Consider the following 18,622-nt stretch of genomic DNA (forward strand, 5'->3'; position numbering starts at 1 on the left):
CCATGGTCAGTTATTCTAAAAAGGGGACAGAAGGAGATGCATTTAGGAGAGCCAATAGCAAAAGGGCTGGTCTGAATCTCAATTCAAGCATGTTACTCAATCTTGGAAGACAGAACACTGGCAGAGATCCCAGGGACTAGTGATTCATAGAAGTCCAGGTAAGAGAGAAGGTAATGAGTATAAAGGAGTAAACGTGAACTGCGAGCCATCAACAAGCACATCTTACTGCAACAGTAAGCTGCTGAAGAAGGTCTCCGCTAGTCCCTTACTGGCTGGTCCACCAATATTGGGCTCAGAGACCAAAGCCAAGAGAAACTTCCAGAGAAATGATGAAGCTACAAAATTATTACACACACATAGCATCCTGCCATGACCTAGATGAGGGGCTAGGCAACAGGGGTAACCTATAGTAAAGAGACTGACAGAAAACCCATGGCTCTGGGTTTTTAATCAGCTGAAATGGACTTTGGCAGGAGTTACTTTCCACAGTCAAGCTTTGACTTGATATATGAGAACATACACTGTCTGCTTCTAACTATTTAAGGGAGTTAGCAAGAATGAGTATAATTAGACAAGCTTAAAGGTCAGATATACAATGGTAACAAGAAGGATAATTCTGTGTTAACCAAGTTAAGATTCGTGAAAAAAGATCTCAAACTATAGGATTAAGACTAGTTTCTCCATAAACTTGTTTTAAAATAACAATTATTTCACAGCTACACTTTTGTGCTGAATTAGGTTAAATAGATATGTTTTTAAAAAAGAAGTTAAGAAAGCTACTAATATGGTATCCTAGATAAATACTCCCATAGTTTGTTTTACTGCTTCCACCGACAGTCTCGTCCTATTACACTTGTTGGCAGTGTATACAAATTTCAATTCAGTTGTTAAAAGGCAAATAAATCTCTTTAAATGGTGAAACTTTATAATTAAAGTGATAAAGATTCATGAAGTAGTAAAATACCCTACCAAACTAGTGTTTCATATGTTTATATTCTTTATAGATATAGAAGACACTTAGGTCATGGCCAGAATGGTGCAGCATATTATCCTTTCTGGAATAGTAAAGATTCATATCCTTTGAAATCAGCAAAAGTATCAAAAATTTATAAGGAAATTTCTGTTTCTTACCAAAAACATTTGTCAACCTAGGAAAACCTATCTGAAGTCTTTCAAAGATGAGCTAACAAAACCAGTTCCACGTATTTGTTGCAGGGAAAACTCCAGCATAAGTAGCGTGCAGGGAACTCAGGACTTGGATGGCATCCTCCACTAGGACTGGTCTCTCTCTTACTCTGTCACTCACGCTTACAGAGATTGTTCCCAAGTCTTTTCAGGGACAATAAGCCACTACACCAAAACATCAACTATGTTTCAGAACCACCAAGTCTTTATAACAATAAAGTAAACAAAACAGTTATGATTCACTTAGCAACAGTAAAGTCTTTAGTTTTCGAATGGGCATACTAGTAATGAATCCTTTATCATCTGGGGCTATCTAAAGAAACAAAGCCCAGAGCTTTCTGCAGACTATTTTGCACAATACTTCAGTCATAACAAAGTTACGTCCTGAACACTTAAAAATGAGCATACCTGGAACTTCAGTTGTTGTCATCTCATGTCGTCGTACATTTTGAAACATGCTAGATAGTATTACCTCCGAGTAAGGAGAAAAATGATTTCTATGTGTTGATCCCTGAATAAGGGCTCACACAACATACAAAAAACAGTTTGTCTATCTAGATTTCTCAATTCATTAGTTCAAATTTGAAAACAGCTAAATCTCAGCAATCTATTTCAACTTTTGAATGGGTGACACTTATTTGGAGCAGGGTTGTTTTTGGTGTTAAATCACTTCAGAAAGATAACTTAGTAGATTTCATTTCTTTCCATTGAAAGATTTCATCAAATAAAATTGACTTAGTTTTACTTCATGTCCTTAATCATCTCCAACTTTAAATTACAGTTTAAATCAGTCATATAATTGTACTATTAAATATTCATATATTTAAAAGTAAGGGATTGTCCTATAGTTAAGGATTTAGCTTATTTTCATTGCTGAATAATAACAACTTCAGTTAGTGAAAATGTAAGCGTAAGGCACCAACTACAATACATTTCTTAAACTATGACAATTACTGATTAAATAAGACCTTTTAAGAACTTTTGGTGGCTTGGATAATTCATCATACACATTTGAAAGTTTACTGAGTTTCAATCTTTTCTTCCATTTCATCTTCTTTTTCTTGGGATAAACAATGTAACTTATGCCAGCTTTTCTAGATGCTTCAATGAGAGAGAGAGACATATCTCTCAAATTGCTTCTGTTCTGAATGTTATCTAAGTAAGTATCTATATTTTCTTTCACAGAGGTGGGTTTCTCAGTTTCAGTCATCCAATGCTCCAAGTGCTTTGCTTTCTGAAATATCAACTCTTTTATATTGCTTTGTATGTCATCCTTAATCTCTAATGGAGTTATGGTCTCCTCTTTCCTCAATTCAACTGCCGATTTTACTCTCTTAATTAGCAAGGAAACAAAGAAAGAACAATTTAAAATCAATTTAGTTGCTGTGTGTTTTAATTAATTCAGTTACAATTACTATTAATGTAGTTTGGTCACCTATTGAAAAATTTTAAATTGTATTCCTGATGTTTTTCAAAGTCAATGTATAAAGTTAATAGTAGGTTAGTTAAAGCAAAATACAATAATTTGGTAATGTGACATTTTTCTAGCTACATAAAAATAACACTATAAAGTAGGTATGCATTAACTGTGATTTCATATATTAATTAAAAGAAAATGTTTTTTACATACTGAAATAAAGTACAAACTCTACTTTTACAAGTAATGCCAAAAAATTGGTAGAATGGGTAAGAAATATTAAAATGACTTATCCTATAAAATCAACCTGAGTCGATTTTCTTTTCTTTTTTTTTTTTAAGAGACTGTTCTTTCTCTCTCTCTCTCTCTTTTTTTTTTTTTTTTTTTGGTTAGTTTTATTTATTTTTGGAAAGAGAGCTTGCATGCATGAGTGGGGAAGCGGCAGAAAGATAGGACAGAGAGAATCCCAACCAGACTCTGTGCTGTCAGTGGAGAGCTCAATGTGGGACCTGAACCCTGAAATCATGACCTGAGCTGAAATCAAGAGTCAGCTGCTTAACTTACTGAGACACCTAGGCACCTCAGTGAGTTAATTTTCAAAAGCACTTTAACAATACTGAATTTTTATACAGTAGTATTTAAGCATTCTTTACAAAAATTTTCAAGTCAATATTTACAAGCTTAAGAAACAGAATTCCTGGAGCACCCGGGGTGGCTCAGTTGGTTAAGTGTCTGACATCGGTTCAGGTCAGTTTGTGAGTCGGGGCCTCATGTCAGGCTCTGTGCTGACAGCTCAGAGCCTAGATCCTGCTCCGGATTCTGTGTCTCCCTCTCTCTCTGCCCCTCCCCCATTCATGCTCTGTCTTTCTCTCTCTCAAAATAAACAAACATTAAGAAAAATCTAAAAGGTAATAAAATTCCTCCAGTCTAATATTTAATTCTCAGAGAATCCACTTAACCTTTAATAATAATATCAATATTATAATATACTAAACTTGTAATAATTATGCATTAGTACTTGAAACTCTAACATAAATCTAATAAAAGAGATAAATACCAATTCTTTGATATAGAATTTCCAGTTTATTGAGCCATGCTCAATAAATTAATTGCATTTAAGTTTGTTAATAAATAATAATTTGTTATACAAATGTTTTTCTTTACAGTGAAGTTAGGCCCAAATTCGAAACATAAAAATTTCACACAAACTATACACTAAAGTACAATAGAGATATTGACACTGCACACTTACTATACTTCCCCCATCTCAAGAAACTATATGTAACTCCCTATATTAGAATAGAGAATAGGGTAATACATAAACTATAGAATATGTGTATGTACAATATAGGTATATATGAAAAAATATAGACATGTGTATGTATGTGATATATATATCAAGAAAACACAGTACTGAAAAAAAAAGTAGAACATAAGATGCCCCACTTGCTGATGAGATATGCAGTCAAATGCTCCACCCCTGAGCTACACCCCCATGCTGATGAGATATGAATTATACAGAGGCTCTATGTATCTCTGTCGGACACTCAGGAAGGAATCCTGAGAAATCTATAACTATAAAGTAGAGCTACCAGAATGGGTTTGGGGTTTTTTCATATCTTACTGAAGTATTATTAATATATAACATATGTAAATGTAGGTATACAATGTAATGATATGATACATGCGTATACTGTGAAATGATTATTACAATAAAGTTAGTTAATACTTTCATCCCCTGACAAAATTACCATTGTTTTTGTGTGGTGACAGCATTTAAGATCTACTTTCTTAACAACTTTCAAATATATACAGTATTGTTAGTTATAGTCACCAGCCTATACATTAGAACCCTAGAACTTACACATTTATAACTGGAATCTTGTACTCTCTGACCAACATCTCTTCAATCCTCTTTTTCCCACCCAGCCCCAATATCTACTCTATGTTTCTGTAAGTTCAGTTTTTTTAGATTCCTCATATAAGTGAAAACAGATAGTATTTATCTTTCTCTGTCATGTAGCATAATGTCCCAAGGTCCATCTATGTGTCACAAAAGGCAAATTTTCCTTATTTTTTACAGTTGATATGCCATTATTTATATGTTGTATGCACACACGTACAAGAAAAGAACACTGATGGCCAATATCCCTGATTAGTATACATGGAAAATTATCAAGGAAATACTAGCAAACTGAATTCAACAGCACATTAAAAGGATTATACAACATGATCATGTGGGATTTATCCCTCAGATGCAAAGGCAGTTCGATATATACAAATCAATAAATGTGACATATCACATTAACAGAATGAAAGATAAAGATTATATCTGTTTCAATAGATGTAAATAAAACATTTGACAAAATTCAACTTCATCTCATGATAAAAACTCTCAACAGATTTCGTATCATGAGGAACACACATCAACATAGTAAAGGCCATATATGACAAGCCTGCAGCTAATATCATGATCAACAGTAAAAGACTGAAAACTTTCATGCTAAGATCAGGAACAAGAAAAGAGTACTCATTCTTGCCACTTTTACTTAACAGAGTACTGGAAGTCTTAACCAAAGCAATTAGGAAAGAAAAATAGGCATCTAAATTAGAAAGAATGTAGTAAAACTGTCTCTATTTGCAGATGACATAATCACATATAGACAAAACTCTAAAGACTCTACCAAAGACTGTTAGGATTAATTAATAAATTTGGTAAAAATGTAGGTTACAAAATCAACAACACACAGAAATCAGTTGCATTTCTGTACACTAACAATGAATTATCTGAAAAAGAAATAAAAAATTCCACTTACAATAGCATCAAAAATAATAAAAATACTTAGGAATAAATTTATTCAAAGAGGTGAATGATCTGTATACTGAAAATTACAATACGATAATGAAAGAAATTGAAGAAGACACAAATAAGTGAAGGGTATCTCATGAATCAGAAAAACTAGTATTTTAAAATCTCCATACTACCAACGCCATTAATAGATTCAGTATAATCCCTATCAAAATTCCAATGTCACTTTTCACAAAAACAGAAAAAACAATCCTAAAGTTCATATGGAAACAGAAAAGAACCTGAATAGTCAAAGCATTCCTGAAAAAGAACAAAGGTGGAGTTTCACAATTCCAGATTTCAAAATTTATTAAGAAACAATAGTAATCAAAACAGTGTGGTACTGGCATAAAAACAAACATATAGACTAATGGAATAGAATCAAGTGCCCAGAAATATCCCATACATATATGGTCAGCTAATATTTGATAAAGAAGCCAAGAATACTCAATGAGGAATTGATAGTCTCTTCCATCAATTGTGCTAAGAAAACTAGATATTCATATGCAAAAGAATGAAACTTCCTATCTCACACTACTCACAAAAATTAACTAAAAATAAATTAAAGATTTCAATTTAAATTTCTTAAACTATAAAACAACTAGAAGTAAACATAGGGGAAAGCTATTTGATATTGGCCTTGGTAATGCTTGTTTTCAATATGATATTAAAAGTATAAGCAACAAAAGCAAAAATAAACAAGCTTCTGCACAGCAAAATAAAAAATCAGTAAAATGAAAAGCCAACCTACAAAATGGGAAAAAAATACTTGAAATCCATGTATCTGAAAAGGGGTTAATATCCAAAATATATAATAAACTCATAACTGAATAGCAACAACAAAAAAATCCAATTTAGAAAATGGGCAAAGCAACTGAATAGAGATTTTTCCAAAGGCATACAAATGGCCAATGGGTTCAACTGAATAGAGATTTTACCAAGGACATACAAATGGCCAATGGGTTCATAAAAAGATGTTCAACATCACTAACCATCAGAAAAATACAAGTCAAAACTACAACGAGATATCACCTCAAACCTGTTAGAATGCCTATTATAGGGAGGAGCTCCCATCCAAGATGGCAAAATAGGAAGACCTCCACAGAACTCACCTCCACAGAACACACCAAATTACACCTATTTACAGAACAATTCCTCCTGAGGAACTAAAGGCCAATGGATCAGCTATTGAACAATCAAAGATAGGGAATGACAAAAAAGAACAGCAACAGAGACAAAGACATGAAAACAAAGGGAACTCCCAACCCTTTTGCCTTAAACGGCAGTGTAGAGGGATAGTTCTGAGGAATTGGGAACATATTTGTCTTTCCTTAGACACAGAAAAAAAGCCACAGTTTAAAAGAGTGGCTAGTATATAAAGGAGAAAACACGGGACCTCTGCCAAATGGAGGAGAAACTTTGGGAAGCTCTCTAGGTCAGAGGAACTAGAGAACAACACAGCTTACATTTATTTCTTCTCCACTTTAAAAGCCTCTAGATAGGATCAGGGTCTGGATACCATAACTGGTAGGTCCAGTCATCACAGCAAGCGAATGACCTCAGCAAGCTCAGGATGTGCAAATCCATGCCAGCCTCCAGTGTGCCGGGGCACAGAAAACAAAGCCAAGGTTTAAAAGGGTCAAGGAGCTGCAGGACTGCTCTCTCCCCATTCACCTTGAAAGCCTAGCCCAGAACAGAGTCCGGCCCACAGTGAGCTTGCAACCTCAGCCAGTCTCAGGGTCTGCAATCCCAAGGTCTACAAGCCCACGCCAGTCCCTGTGGCACTAGGACAAAAAAAATAAACCAGGATTTTTGTTTTAGTTTTTTTATTTTTATTTTTTATTAATTTTTATTTTTAATTTGTCTTGTTTTGTTTTTATTTTTGTCCTTCTGGGGTTTCCTTCCTTCCTTCCTTCCTTCCTTCCTTCCTTCCTTCCTTCCTCCCTCCCTCCCTCCCTCCCTTCTTTCTTTCTTTTCTTTTTTAACATTTATTTACTTTTGAGAGACAGAGAGACAACGCACAAGCAGGGGAAGCAGGGGAAGGGCAGGGACAGAGAGGGAGGCACAGAATCTGAAGCAGGCTCCAGGCTCTGAGCTGTCAGCACAGAGCCCCACGCGAGGCTCAAACCCACAAACCGCGAGATCATAACCTGAGCCGAGTTGCACATTTAACCAACTGAGCCACCCAGGCACCATTTTGGGGTTTTTTTCTTTTCTTTTTTCTTCTTTTCCTTTCTTCCTTTTTTCCCTTCTTTTCTTTTTCTTTTTTTTTAATTTTACTTTTATTTTATTATTATTTTCTTCTTTCTGTAAAAAGCCACAGTTTAAAAGAGCAATTGGACTACACAGCCACAGCTACAGCCAGACAGCAAAAGTCACCAAGCACACACAGTTTGCACAGGGGACACCATACACAAGAGCGACCATTTCTTTAAGTTTAGGAGGAGTAGCCATTCCATCTACAAACAAATTCAGAAAGTCAAGCAAAATGGGGAAACAGGAATATGCTCCAAAAGAAAGAACAAGAAAAAAAACCTCAGAAAAATAAATGAAAGAGAGATAAGCAATATGCCTGATAAAGAATTTAAAGTAATGGTCATAAAGTACTCACTGGGATGGAGTGGAATAACTCAGTGAAACATTCAATAAAGAGATAGAAAATATTTTAAAAAATAATAATAACCAATCAGGATTGAAATATACAATAACAGAAATAAAAAACATACTAGAAGAAATCAACAGTAGATGAGAGGATGTAGAAGAATGTAACAGTGACCTGGAAGACAAGGTAATAAAAAGCACACAAGCTCAACAGTAAAATGAGAAAAGAATTTTTTAAATGAGGATAGATTAAGAGATCTCTTGGACAACCTCAAGTGAACAAATATTTGCATTACAGGGGTCCCAGAAGAAGAAAAGAAAGATAAAAATGTAGAAAACTTAATTGAAGAAATAATAACTGCAAAGTCCACTAAACTAGGGAAGGAGATAGATATCCAAGTCCAAGAAGCACAGAGTTCCAAGCAAGATGAACCCAAGGAGGCCCACACCACAGCACATAGTAATTAAAATGTTAAAGGTTAGGGGTGCCTGGGTGGCTCAATCGGTTAAGTGTATGACTTTGTCTCAGGTCATGATCCCACGGTTCGTGAATTCAAACCCCACGTCAGGCTCTGTGCTGATAGCTAAGAGCCTGGAGCCTGCTTCGGATTCTGTGTCTCCCCCTCTCTCTGCTCCTCTTCTGTTCTCTCTCTCTTTCTCTCTCTCTCTCTCAAAAATAAACAAACATTTTTAATAATAATAAAATGTCAAAGGTTAAAGATAAAGAGAAGATAAAAGCAGCAAAAAGAAACAAAAAGTTACCTATAAGAGAAAACGTATAAGGCTTTCAGCTGATTCTTCAGCAGAAACTTTGCAGGTCTAAAGGGAGTAACGTAATATAGTCAAAGAGCTGAAAGGAAGAAAACTTACAACCAAGAATACTCTACCCCCACAAAGTTGTCATTTAGATTTAAAGGAAAGATAAAGATTTTCCTAGACAAACAGAAGATAAAGGAGTTTATCACCACTAAGCTATCCTTACAAGAAATGTTAAAGGGACTTCTCTAAGTGGAAAAGAAATGGTCACAATTAGACATAAAAAAATTATTAATAAAAAGATGTAAACTATGAAAACGTATGTATAAAATATGGAGGAGGGAGTAAAAAGAGACAAGAAAAGGGGAAAAAGAAAAAAAGAATTTTTTTCTTTTTTGGTTTTTTTTTGTTTTCTTAGAATGTATTTGAACTTAAATGACCATCAAATATATATAGACTTCTGTGTACTTTGGATGTTACATACAAACCACATGGTAACGGCAAACCCAAAACCTATGATAGGTATACAAGAAATAAAGAGGTAGAATAGCTATTATAAAAAAGACAAGAGATATTAAGTGTTGGTATTGCTATGGCGAAAAGGGAACCCTTGTCCACTCTTGATAGGAATGTAAATTGGTGCAGCCACTATGGAAAACAGTATAGAAGTTGTTCAAAAAACTAAAAATAGAAGTACCATAAGATCTAATCCCACTTCTGGGCATATGAAATGAAATCAGGACCTTGAAGAGTTATCTTCACTCCTTATTCCTTGCAGCATTAGTCATAATAGCCAAGATATAGAAACAGTGTAGGTGTCCATCAATGGATGAATAGATAAGAAAATGTGATGTGCATATATGTGCATATATATAATGGGATATTATTCACCCATTAAAAAGGAAGTTCGGGGTGCTTCGGTGACTTAGTCAGTTGCGTCCAACTCTTGATTTCAGCTCAGGTCATGATCTCATGGTTTGTGGGATCAAGTCCCACACTGGGCTCAGTGCTGACAGTGTGAGGTCTGCTTAGGATACTCTTTCTCTATCCCTTACCCTTGCCCTCCCAAAATAAATAAATAAACTTTCAAAAAGGAAATTCTGACATTTGCAACAATATGAATGGGCCTTGAGAGCATTATGCTAAGTAAAATAAATAAATAACTCAGAAAGAAAAAGATAAATACTGTATAATCTCACTTATACATGGAATCTTAAAAACAACAACTCATAGATACACAAAATAGATTGGTGGTTGCCAGAGGCAAGGATTGGGTAATGGATAAAATGGGTGATGATGGTCAAAAGGTACAAAATTCCATTATAAAATAAATAAGTCCTGGGGATGTAATACAGCAGAGTTACTGTGGTTAAAATACTGTATTGTACATGGAGGAGGGCAGTTGTTGGGATGAGCGTTGGGTGTTATATGGAAACCAACTTGACAATAAACTATGAAAGAAAAACATTTTTTTAAATACTGTCTTGTATATTTAGAAGTTGCAAAAATAATTTTTTTAATGGGAGTGCCTGGGTGGCTCAGTCAGTTGAGCATCTGACTTCGGCTCTAGTCATGATCTCACAGTTTGTGGGTTCAAGCCCTGCATCGGGCTCTATGCTGACAGCTCAAAGCTTGAAGTCTGCTTCGGATTCTATGTCTCCCTCTCTCTCTGCCCGCCCCCCTGCTTGGACTCTGTCTCCTTCTCTCTTTCAAAATAATAAATAAACATTTAAAAAAATTTAAGCTTCCAAGAGAGTAGATCTTAAAAGTTCTTATCACATGAAAAAAATGTATCACCATGTTAGCTAAACTTGTTGTGGTGATCATTTTGCAATACATACAAATATTGAATTACAGTGTTGTATACTTGAAACTAATATAATGTTATATGTCAATTATATGCCAATAAAGAAATCCTAAGGATAGTGTGATTGTACAGGAATATAAAGCAGAGGAATCAAAAGGTCAGTAAGAAAAGAATATGTCAGAAATGACATAGGAAGCAGGCTTACATTAAGCAAGATACAAGCAAGTAACATGGAGGATCAAGATAGATTTCTAAGATTTCAGAGAGAAAAACAAAAGCTGAAGCTAAATATCAGTGCCACTGAGGGTAAGAACCAGCCACTCCAGGAGTGTCAGGGTGGCTGAGTCACTTAAGCATCCAGTTCTTGGTTTTCAGCTCAGGTCATGATCCTGTGGTTCCTGGGATCAAGCCCCACCATGGGCTCTAGGTGGACAGCATGAAGCCTGCTTGGGATTCTCTCTCTTCCCTCCTCCAGTGGTGCTTTGTCTCTCTCTCTTTCTCTCTCTCTGTCTCCCCCCCAACCCCACTCTCTCGTGTGCATGCTCTCTCTCTTTCTCAAAATAAATAAATACACTTAAAAAAAGAAGAACCAGCCACTCCAAAAGGCCTGTGCATCCTCAGTGCAAAGGAAAGTACATTGCATTTACTAATAGGGGTTGTGGGTTTAACTTCTAGCTCTGCCATTTATCACTTTCTGACCTTTGTTTTTCACACATAAAACAAGGATAATATCTGTCTCACCTTCCCTCTCTTGGGATACTGTGAAGCTTGAGACTAGACTGGACTAGTGTTCATGAAAATGCTTTAAAACGATGAGCCCAGTGCAAATGTTGGTCAATATCATTGGCTTGACTTATAATATACCAAGTCAAACTATGAACATGAGATACTTCCAAAAGCTTTTGAAAACCTTAAATTGGCAGCACCAATCACAATTTTACAGGGGCTACCAAATACACACTCAAATCCAAACTTTTAATCAACTCTGAATGAATCAACTGACTATACTATTTCAGGAAAACAAACAAAAAAGCATCAGTAGTGATTATTAATAGAAATACAAGCATTTATTCTGAATAATAAAGACTAAAAATCATACCTTTAATTGTGAAGATGGTATGCTGAAACATTTTTGGATATTCTGAAATGATGCAGATTTTCTTAGGAAAAGAAACTGAAATAATCAAATGACAAAAATGCATTGACTATAGATACTATTTGGTAAAGTAAAATATCATATGACAATTGACTAATGATAACTGCTCAGGTAAATTAATGAAATGCAGAAATACTAATTAAAATACACATTCTGACTGACTTTGAAGTCCCTGATTTCACAGAGAGGAGCAGAACTGAAGGTCCATCAGTTGATTTAGAAAAGTGCTTAATAATGGAAACTCTTATGTTTTTAAATTCAATGATACAACAAACACTTACCAAAGCTTTCTGGTTGATGTAAGGGGCACAAATGTGTATAACTGTGCCATAAATATGCTGAGCCATTGATCCCTTTAGCACTGAGGCTGCACTAGTAGGACCTGAAGCAGCTACTGTCATCATGAACAACCTCAACCTTCTACTCCACAGGACTATACAAATATCATCACTTACTTTGAGAGCTATTAAAATGAAAGAGTTGGGAAATTCTACTATACTAGATAGTGTGGAAAGTACCAAAAAAATGACATGTATCCTCAACCAATACAATAGTGGAAACATGAAGAAAAGAAAGAACTATAATCCAAAGCAGCTGTGGCACTGACTACAGATGGCATGAATGGATCTGGTGTAAAGAGAACACAGGATAGGGAGAAGTCAGTTCTGAAAGGGATGCGACCTGGATACACTGGCAGGAAGAGGGAGTGCAGGGCTTCCCTGTGAATGGTGACGACATTGCCATAGACTGAGGTGGAGTTGAGAACATGCCAGGGCAAGGGAACAGCCTAAACAAGCACAGAGAATGCAGCAGGGGAAGGGGGGAGGGGGGCGAGGTAAGAGTCTCCAAGGGCTCTGGTATGGGCAGAGTACCAGGTACATCCAGACCACATAAAAGCAGAAATATAATGGGAGGTAAGCTAGAAAGTCATGTTGAGGCCAGGTTATGAGGCATATTTGGTAGGTGGAGTTACTCAGTTTGAGACATGAGTGATACAATCCTACTTGATTTAACATAGCAGGTGGAGCACCTGGGTGGCTCAGTAGGTTAAGTGTCTGACTTTGGCTTGCGTCATGATGTCATGGTTCATGGGTTCTAGTCCTACTGTCAGGCTCTGTGCTGAGAGTTCAATCTAGAGCCTGCTTCAGATTCTGTGTCTCCTGATCTCTCCACCCCTCCTCTGCTCATGCTCTGGATCTCTCCTCCTCAAAAATAAATAAACATTTAAAATTTTTTTTAAAAATAAACTATGAGGCAGTAAGAGGATGGATTGGAAGAAGCAGCTACTAAAAATGGAATATCTGACAGGTAGGTATACACAGTGCTACTATAATAGTCTAGAAAGTACAAGTGGCACTCCAAACTAGATGGTGATATTCATTGGTTCAATTATTTTTTATGTGATGGTCACTGCTCTAGGTGATATGGATAAAACAGAGAAGAAGAATGGCATTAGCCCAGGCTGGTGAGGAATAAAATGATCAAACATACATACGGACAAATATTTAGTAAGTGCTATAAGGAAAATAACAAAAAATGATCTATATTAATTAGAAACATTATCCCCTCCAAAAAAAAAAAAAACACATATTACCTAACTGTATGAGAGATAAAGGAGGAGGCATAGACATATCTTTAATCTAGCTAACTGGCTAGAATGGGATTTGATTTGTCCAAGGCACCAAGACTTTCCACTATGTGCCATTAAGCATCCCAAGATATCATCAAGGGGAACAGAGGGCTGAAGGCACTAATGAGAGAAAACTAAAATTGTTTCTTTTGTCCCCCACAAAGTTCAGGACATCTATTAAACCAGTTATGTATACTTCATACCCTTCTTCTTCTCTTAGCTTCCCTCAATCATTATTTCTTTTCTACCCAATTGTGTATATTATTTAAGTAGTTTACTTGTATCCACTACAGTGATAATAATGCCATGAGGATGAGTCTAATCACCATTTAGAGAATTCAGTTTTACCGTTTCATGGCCATAACCAATTCCCCCATTTGGTCAAAACATTCACAAACATGTTTCTTTAATCATTTAAGACCGAGCCAAGAAGTGATAAATAAGTGTGAGACCAGAAATTGTCAAAAATTTAGGAAAATTCACAGCAGACATATTGCTATTGATTAGTAAATAACATCTTCTGAGTGTCACAAAGACAACACATTTGAAAAAGAGCAAAGGCACCAGTAATGAATCTTCTGAGATATTTCCCAGAGTGAGGAGGCACCAAGAAATAATTTCCAGAACTACTAGAAATCACATCTGAGCTGTAGCAAGATAAAGCAACTGATTCACAATTTAAAATAAAAATCATACATACCCTAGAACTTCTGGTATGCTGATTTAAAACGACACTTTCCTTGCTTTCAGATGAAAATTTTTCAATTAAAATTTTGCTTGCTTGAACACTCTGTTATAAAAAGATAACAGTTTTAAGTTATATAGTGGAATACTTTAAAAAGCCTATGATTACTGTTACATCACAGTACAACATTATTACCAAACATATGGAAAAGGTAGAAGTATAAAAAACGTTTACCAGAAACATATTAAAAGTCCAGCAACAGCCATAGTATTTGGCCAAAACCCACAATTTGGCTTCTGTCTTGGCTATTAGCTAAATGGATATTCTACCTTAGTTCTGGCATTACTAATCTTAGGAACAATCAATGATACCGTGATTTCATAGGTTAGCATTGAATCTATTTAGTACGTCAATATCAGAATTACGAATAAGACATTATTTGTATTTATTGTCAATATATGACTATTCTCTGTCAGATACAAGTTAGCATTCTAAATTTTTACTGGACTGGAAATCTCCTTAAATGCTTTACAATTCAAACTCTTTCCATTAACTAAGTTATATATGTATATTTATTGTTGTAAGGGTAAATTGCTATAATCATTACAATTATTATTAAATGTGTTATTCTTCTATATTATAAGCAGTGATTTGGATATATAGAAACAACTAGAAGATCAAAGCTTGACAGCCTGGTGTATTCACGATGAATTAAATCATACTGCTACTTTGCTGAAATTTTTAGGTCTCAAACAACTAACATTTCAAATTCAAAAAATATTTATTCAATAGGAAATTAGCTTTTAAAAGTACCAGGAAATTACCATTGAGAATGGAACAGATATGGAGAAGGCTATGGGTAATTTAGGAATCACCAGCATTGATGTTTATTCACCTTCTATTGTATTTTTCTAATACAGCTATAGCACAGTATAAGCTAAGAGAATTACTAACCATAGCAGAAGGATACTTGGTCACCATTACTCTTCAACAACAAACTATGTGATACACAAGAGACCTTGGAACTGTTTTGTCATATGCTTACATAAAATACGACAGAATAGCAGCTACTATCTACTTAAGAAAGTGCTTTTAATAATAACAAAAGACAAAAACCTTAATACTGTAATTTACAGATATCGAAACAGCAAAACTTACTAACAATAAATGGTTGATTTTTAAAAAGAGAACATGGTTCATATATTGGAACCTGCCAAGATATTGGCCAAACCAATGTATCTTGAGAGAGCAAATATTGCTTATATGACATCTGATGTAACTCCAGAGTTATTGCTCTACTCCAGAGTTATTGCTAAAACTGATATGTGTCCAATAGTAGCTGCAATGTAGATAGAAATGGAAACAGTTTTGCTGCCTTAAAAGTCAATTATGACTGCTTCTAATTATGGCAGGCTAGGTAATTCTGCTGAGGAAAACTAAGAAAGCTACTTATAATATGAAAAACACAATCTTCAAAGCATCAAAAAGCTAACATGATGATGAACAGATACTGGGCCAAAATCTAAGAAAAGACAAGAACCCGGAAAAGCCCAGTATTTATGACGCTTTTGTTCTCATGATGTTTGCCAAACCAGCTGTAAGTCTGAGCTAAAGAATGACAAATTCTTGGGGCAAGGGTGATAGCAATCAAAGCCCGGAACTTACCTAAGTTATGGAACTTGATTTATTTATATATATTTACATAAATGTAATACACTGTATAATATTGTACACATACAAAATATACAAGTATCCAAGGCTACAGGAGATGCTATATCCTCAGATTTAAAGTGAATAGAAGTACAGGTGCCTGGCGGGCTCAATCAGCAGAGAATGTGACTCTTAATCTCAGGGTCACCTTGAGTTCAAGCCTCACACTAGGCATGGAGCCTACTTAAATTAAATAAAATAAATTAAATAAATAAATAAATAAATAAATGTTTTTAAGCCTCTTTTTTAAGAAGACTGGTAGTAAATAACCTTTGACGGTAGGAGGATAAAAAAAAGAAAAGAGGGGCGCCTGAATGGCTTAGCCGGTTAAGCGTCCGACTTTCGCTTAGGTCATGATCTCGCGGTTGGTGGGTTCGAGCCCCGCGTCGGGCTCTGTGCTGACTGCCAGCTCAGAGCCTGGAGCCTGTTTCAGAGTCTGTCACTCCCTCTCTCTCTGACCCTCCCCTTCTCACGCTGTCTCTCTCTCTCTCTCCTAGAAATAAATAAAACATTAAAAAAATTTAAAAAAAAAAAAAAGAAAGAAAGAAAGAAAGAAAGGGGCGCCTGGGTGGCTCAGTCAGTTAAGCATCCGACTTCAGCTCAGGTCATGATCTCATGGTTCGTGGGTTCGAGCCCCGCATCAGGCTCTGTGCTGACAGCTAGCTCAGAGCCTGGAGCCTGCTTCAGATTCTGTGTCTCCCTCTGTCTCTGACCCTCCCCTGCTCATGCTGTCTCTATCTCTCTCTCAAAAATAAATAAAATATTAAAAAAAGAAAGAAAAGAAAAAAGAGAGGGATAATATATGGGTAAAATAGAAAAAGTATTCTATAATATATTAATAACAATGTTTTGAGAGTTTTAGAAGATAAATATCTAAAAATTTATTAAAGTAAAAACATATTAAGTCAAGAGGTGGTAATGAAATTGAAAGGTTTTAAAAGTCATTGAATTTCCTGGAAGAGTATAGAGATATTGATTAACATCAGATTTTGATAAATTAAAGATGTATATCAAGGGAAATCACTATAAGAAACAGTATATATACTTCCAAAATAAGGATGATAAAACACAATTTACCAAAATAGTTGTTTTTCTATGTAAAGTGGGTGTTCTGAGAATTTAATGAACGTCTGTAGTATACTGCCTACTGAAAAGTAAGTGCTCAGTTAACAATGTTCTTGGGTTGTTCAATGTTAATTATTTTGTCTGTCTGACAGGCCAGAAATATCTAACAGCTAGGAGATCCTACATTATAAATCTTGCTAAAAAAAAGTTAATGATTTGATACCTGTGTGAGTATAGTAATTTGAGACGTGGAGACTAAAGCAATTGTAACTGAAAACAAATGAGAAAAGACAAAATAATTAAACTCATTAAAAAAATTTTTTGGAAAGAAAAAATCTCAAAAATATGATTAGAAATGGGAAAGAAAGTGATGCAACATTAGTAATGAAGATTAACCATTAGAAATGGTTAAGCATCCACCACTTGATTTCAGCTCAGGTAATGATCTCATAGTCGGGAGCTCTGCGTTGGGCGTGAAGCCTGCTTGGAATTATCTCTCTCTCCCTACTCTCTGCTCTCTTTCTCCTTCTCTCTCTCAAAATAAATTAATAAACATTTTTTAAAAAATGAAGATTAAGACTGAAGAGACAATATATACAAACGCTACATATAATTTATACATTTCAATCAAACAGATTGCTTTCTGTAAGAATGAAATGACTTAAGAAAAAATACTTTAACATTGAACAACCCAAGAACAAGGAACCCTTGTACACTACTGGAGTGGATGCAAACTGGTGCAGCCACTATGGAAAACAGTATGGAGGTTTCTCAAAAAACTAAAAATAGAGGCATGCCTGGCTGGCTCAGTTGGTATAGCAGACAACACTTGATCTTGGGGTAGTAAGTTCAAGCCCCCAGTGGGTGTAGAGATTACTTTAAAAAATTGAAAATAGAATTACAATATGATCCAGTAATTGCACTACTGGACATTTACTCAAAGAATATGAAAATACTAATGCAGAAAGATATATGAACCTCTATGTTTAGTGCAGCATTATCCACAATAGCCAATATACAGAAACAGACCAAGTGTCCATCAACAAATGGATGGATAAAGAAAAGTGGTATGGTATGTACACACACACACACACACACACACACACACACACACACACACACTGGAATATTACACAGCCATAAAAAAGAAAAAGCTTGCCACTTGCAACAAGAATGGAGCTACAGAGCATAATGCTAAGTGAAATAAGTCAAAAAAGACAAATACCATATCCTTCCACTCATACATGAAATTTAAGAACCAAAAGAACAAAGGAAAAAAGAGAGAGACAAACCAAGAAACAGACTCTTAACTATAGAGAACTGATGATAACTGATAGAGCAGAGGTAGTTGGGGGGATGGGTGAAATAGGTAATGGAGATTAAAGAGTACGCTTATCATAATGAGCACTGAGTGACATACAGAATTGTTGAATCACTATATTTTACACTTGAAACTAATAAAATCCTGTTTGTTAACTATACTAGAATTAAAATAAAACATAAATAAAACAAACAAAAAACACTGAACAACACAAAAATTAGAAAAGAAAAACTTCTCTTTTTTCAATGATTTAAGCATATATTAATTCCAAAATTCTTTTGTACATGTTTGTGCAAACACATCTTAATGAAAGAAGATGCTACTTGAAAGCATGTTATATTCAGTGTAGTTTCAATGCAGTAATAACCATAGAACTTTTCTTTTTTTTATGTTTTTATTTAAACTCTAATTAGTTAACATAGAGTATAATATTATAGAAAA

The 18,622-nt window shown here is 35.1% G+C and overlaps 1 protein-coding gene across 1 annotated transcript in view; it reads right to left on the bottom strand.

The window, feature by feature from the left end:
* TTC6 (tetratricopeptide repeat domain 6) overlaps positions 1-18,622 on the bottom strand; it is a 184,353-nt gene that overhangs the window by 60,991 nt on the left and 104,740 nt on the right. Inside the window, exons 10-12 of the mRNA XM_077769243.1 lie at positions 14,101-14,190; positions 11,714-11,788; positions 2,154-2,518 (exon numbers count right to left, since the gene is read on the bottom strand). Coding sequence (XP_077625369.1) covers positions 2,154-2,518; positions 11,714-11,788; positions 14,101-14,190 — 530 coding nt within the window. The remainder of the gene's footprint in view (positions 1-2,153; positions 2,519-11,713; positions 11,789-14,100; positions 14,191-18,622) is intronic.

Source organism: Crocuta crocuta, unplaced genomic scaffold (assembly GCF_008692635.1).
Source record: "Crocuta crocuta isolate KB4526 unplaced genomic scaffold, BGI_CrCroc_1.0 scaffold65, whole genome shotgun sequence".
Classification (NCBI taxonomy): domain Eukaryota; kingdom Metazoa; phylum Chordata; class Mammalia; order Carnivora; family Hyaenidae; genus Crocuta; species Crocuta crocuta.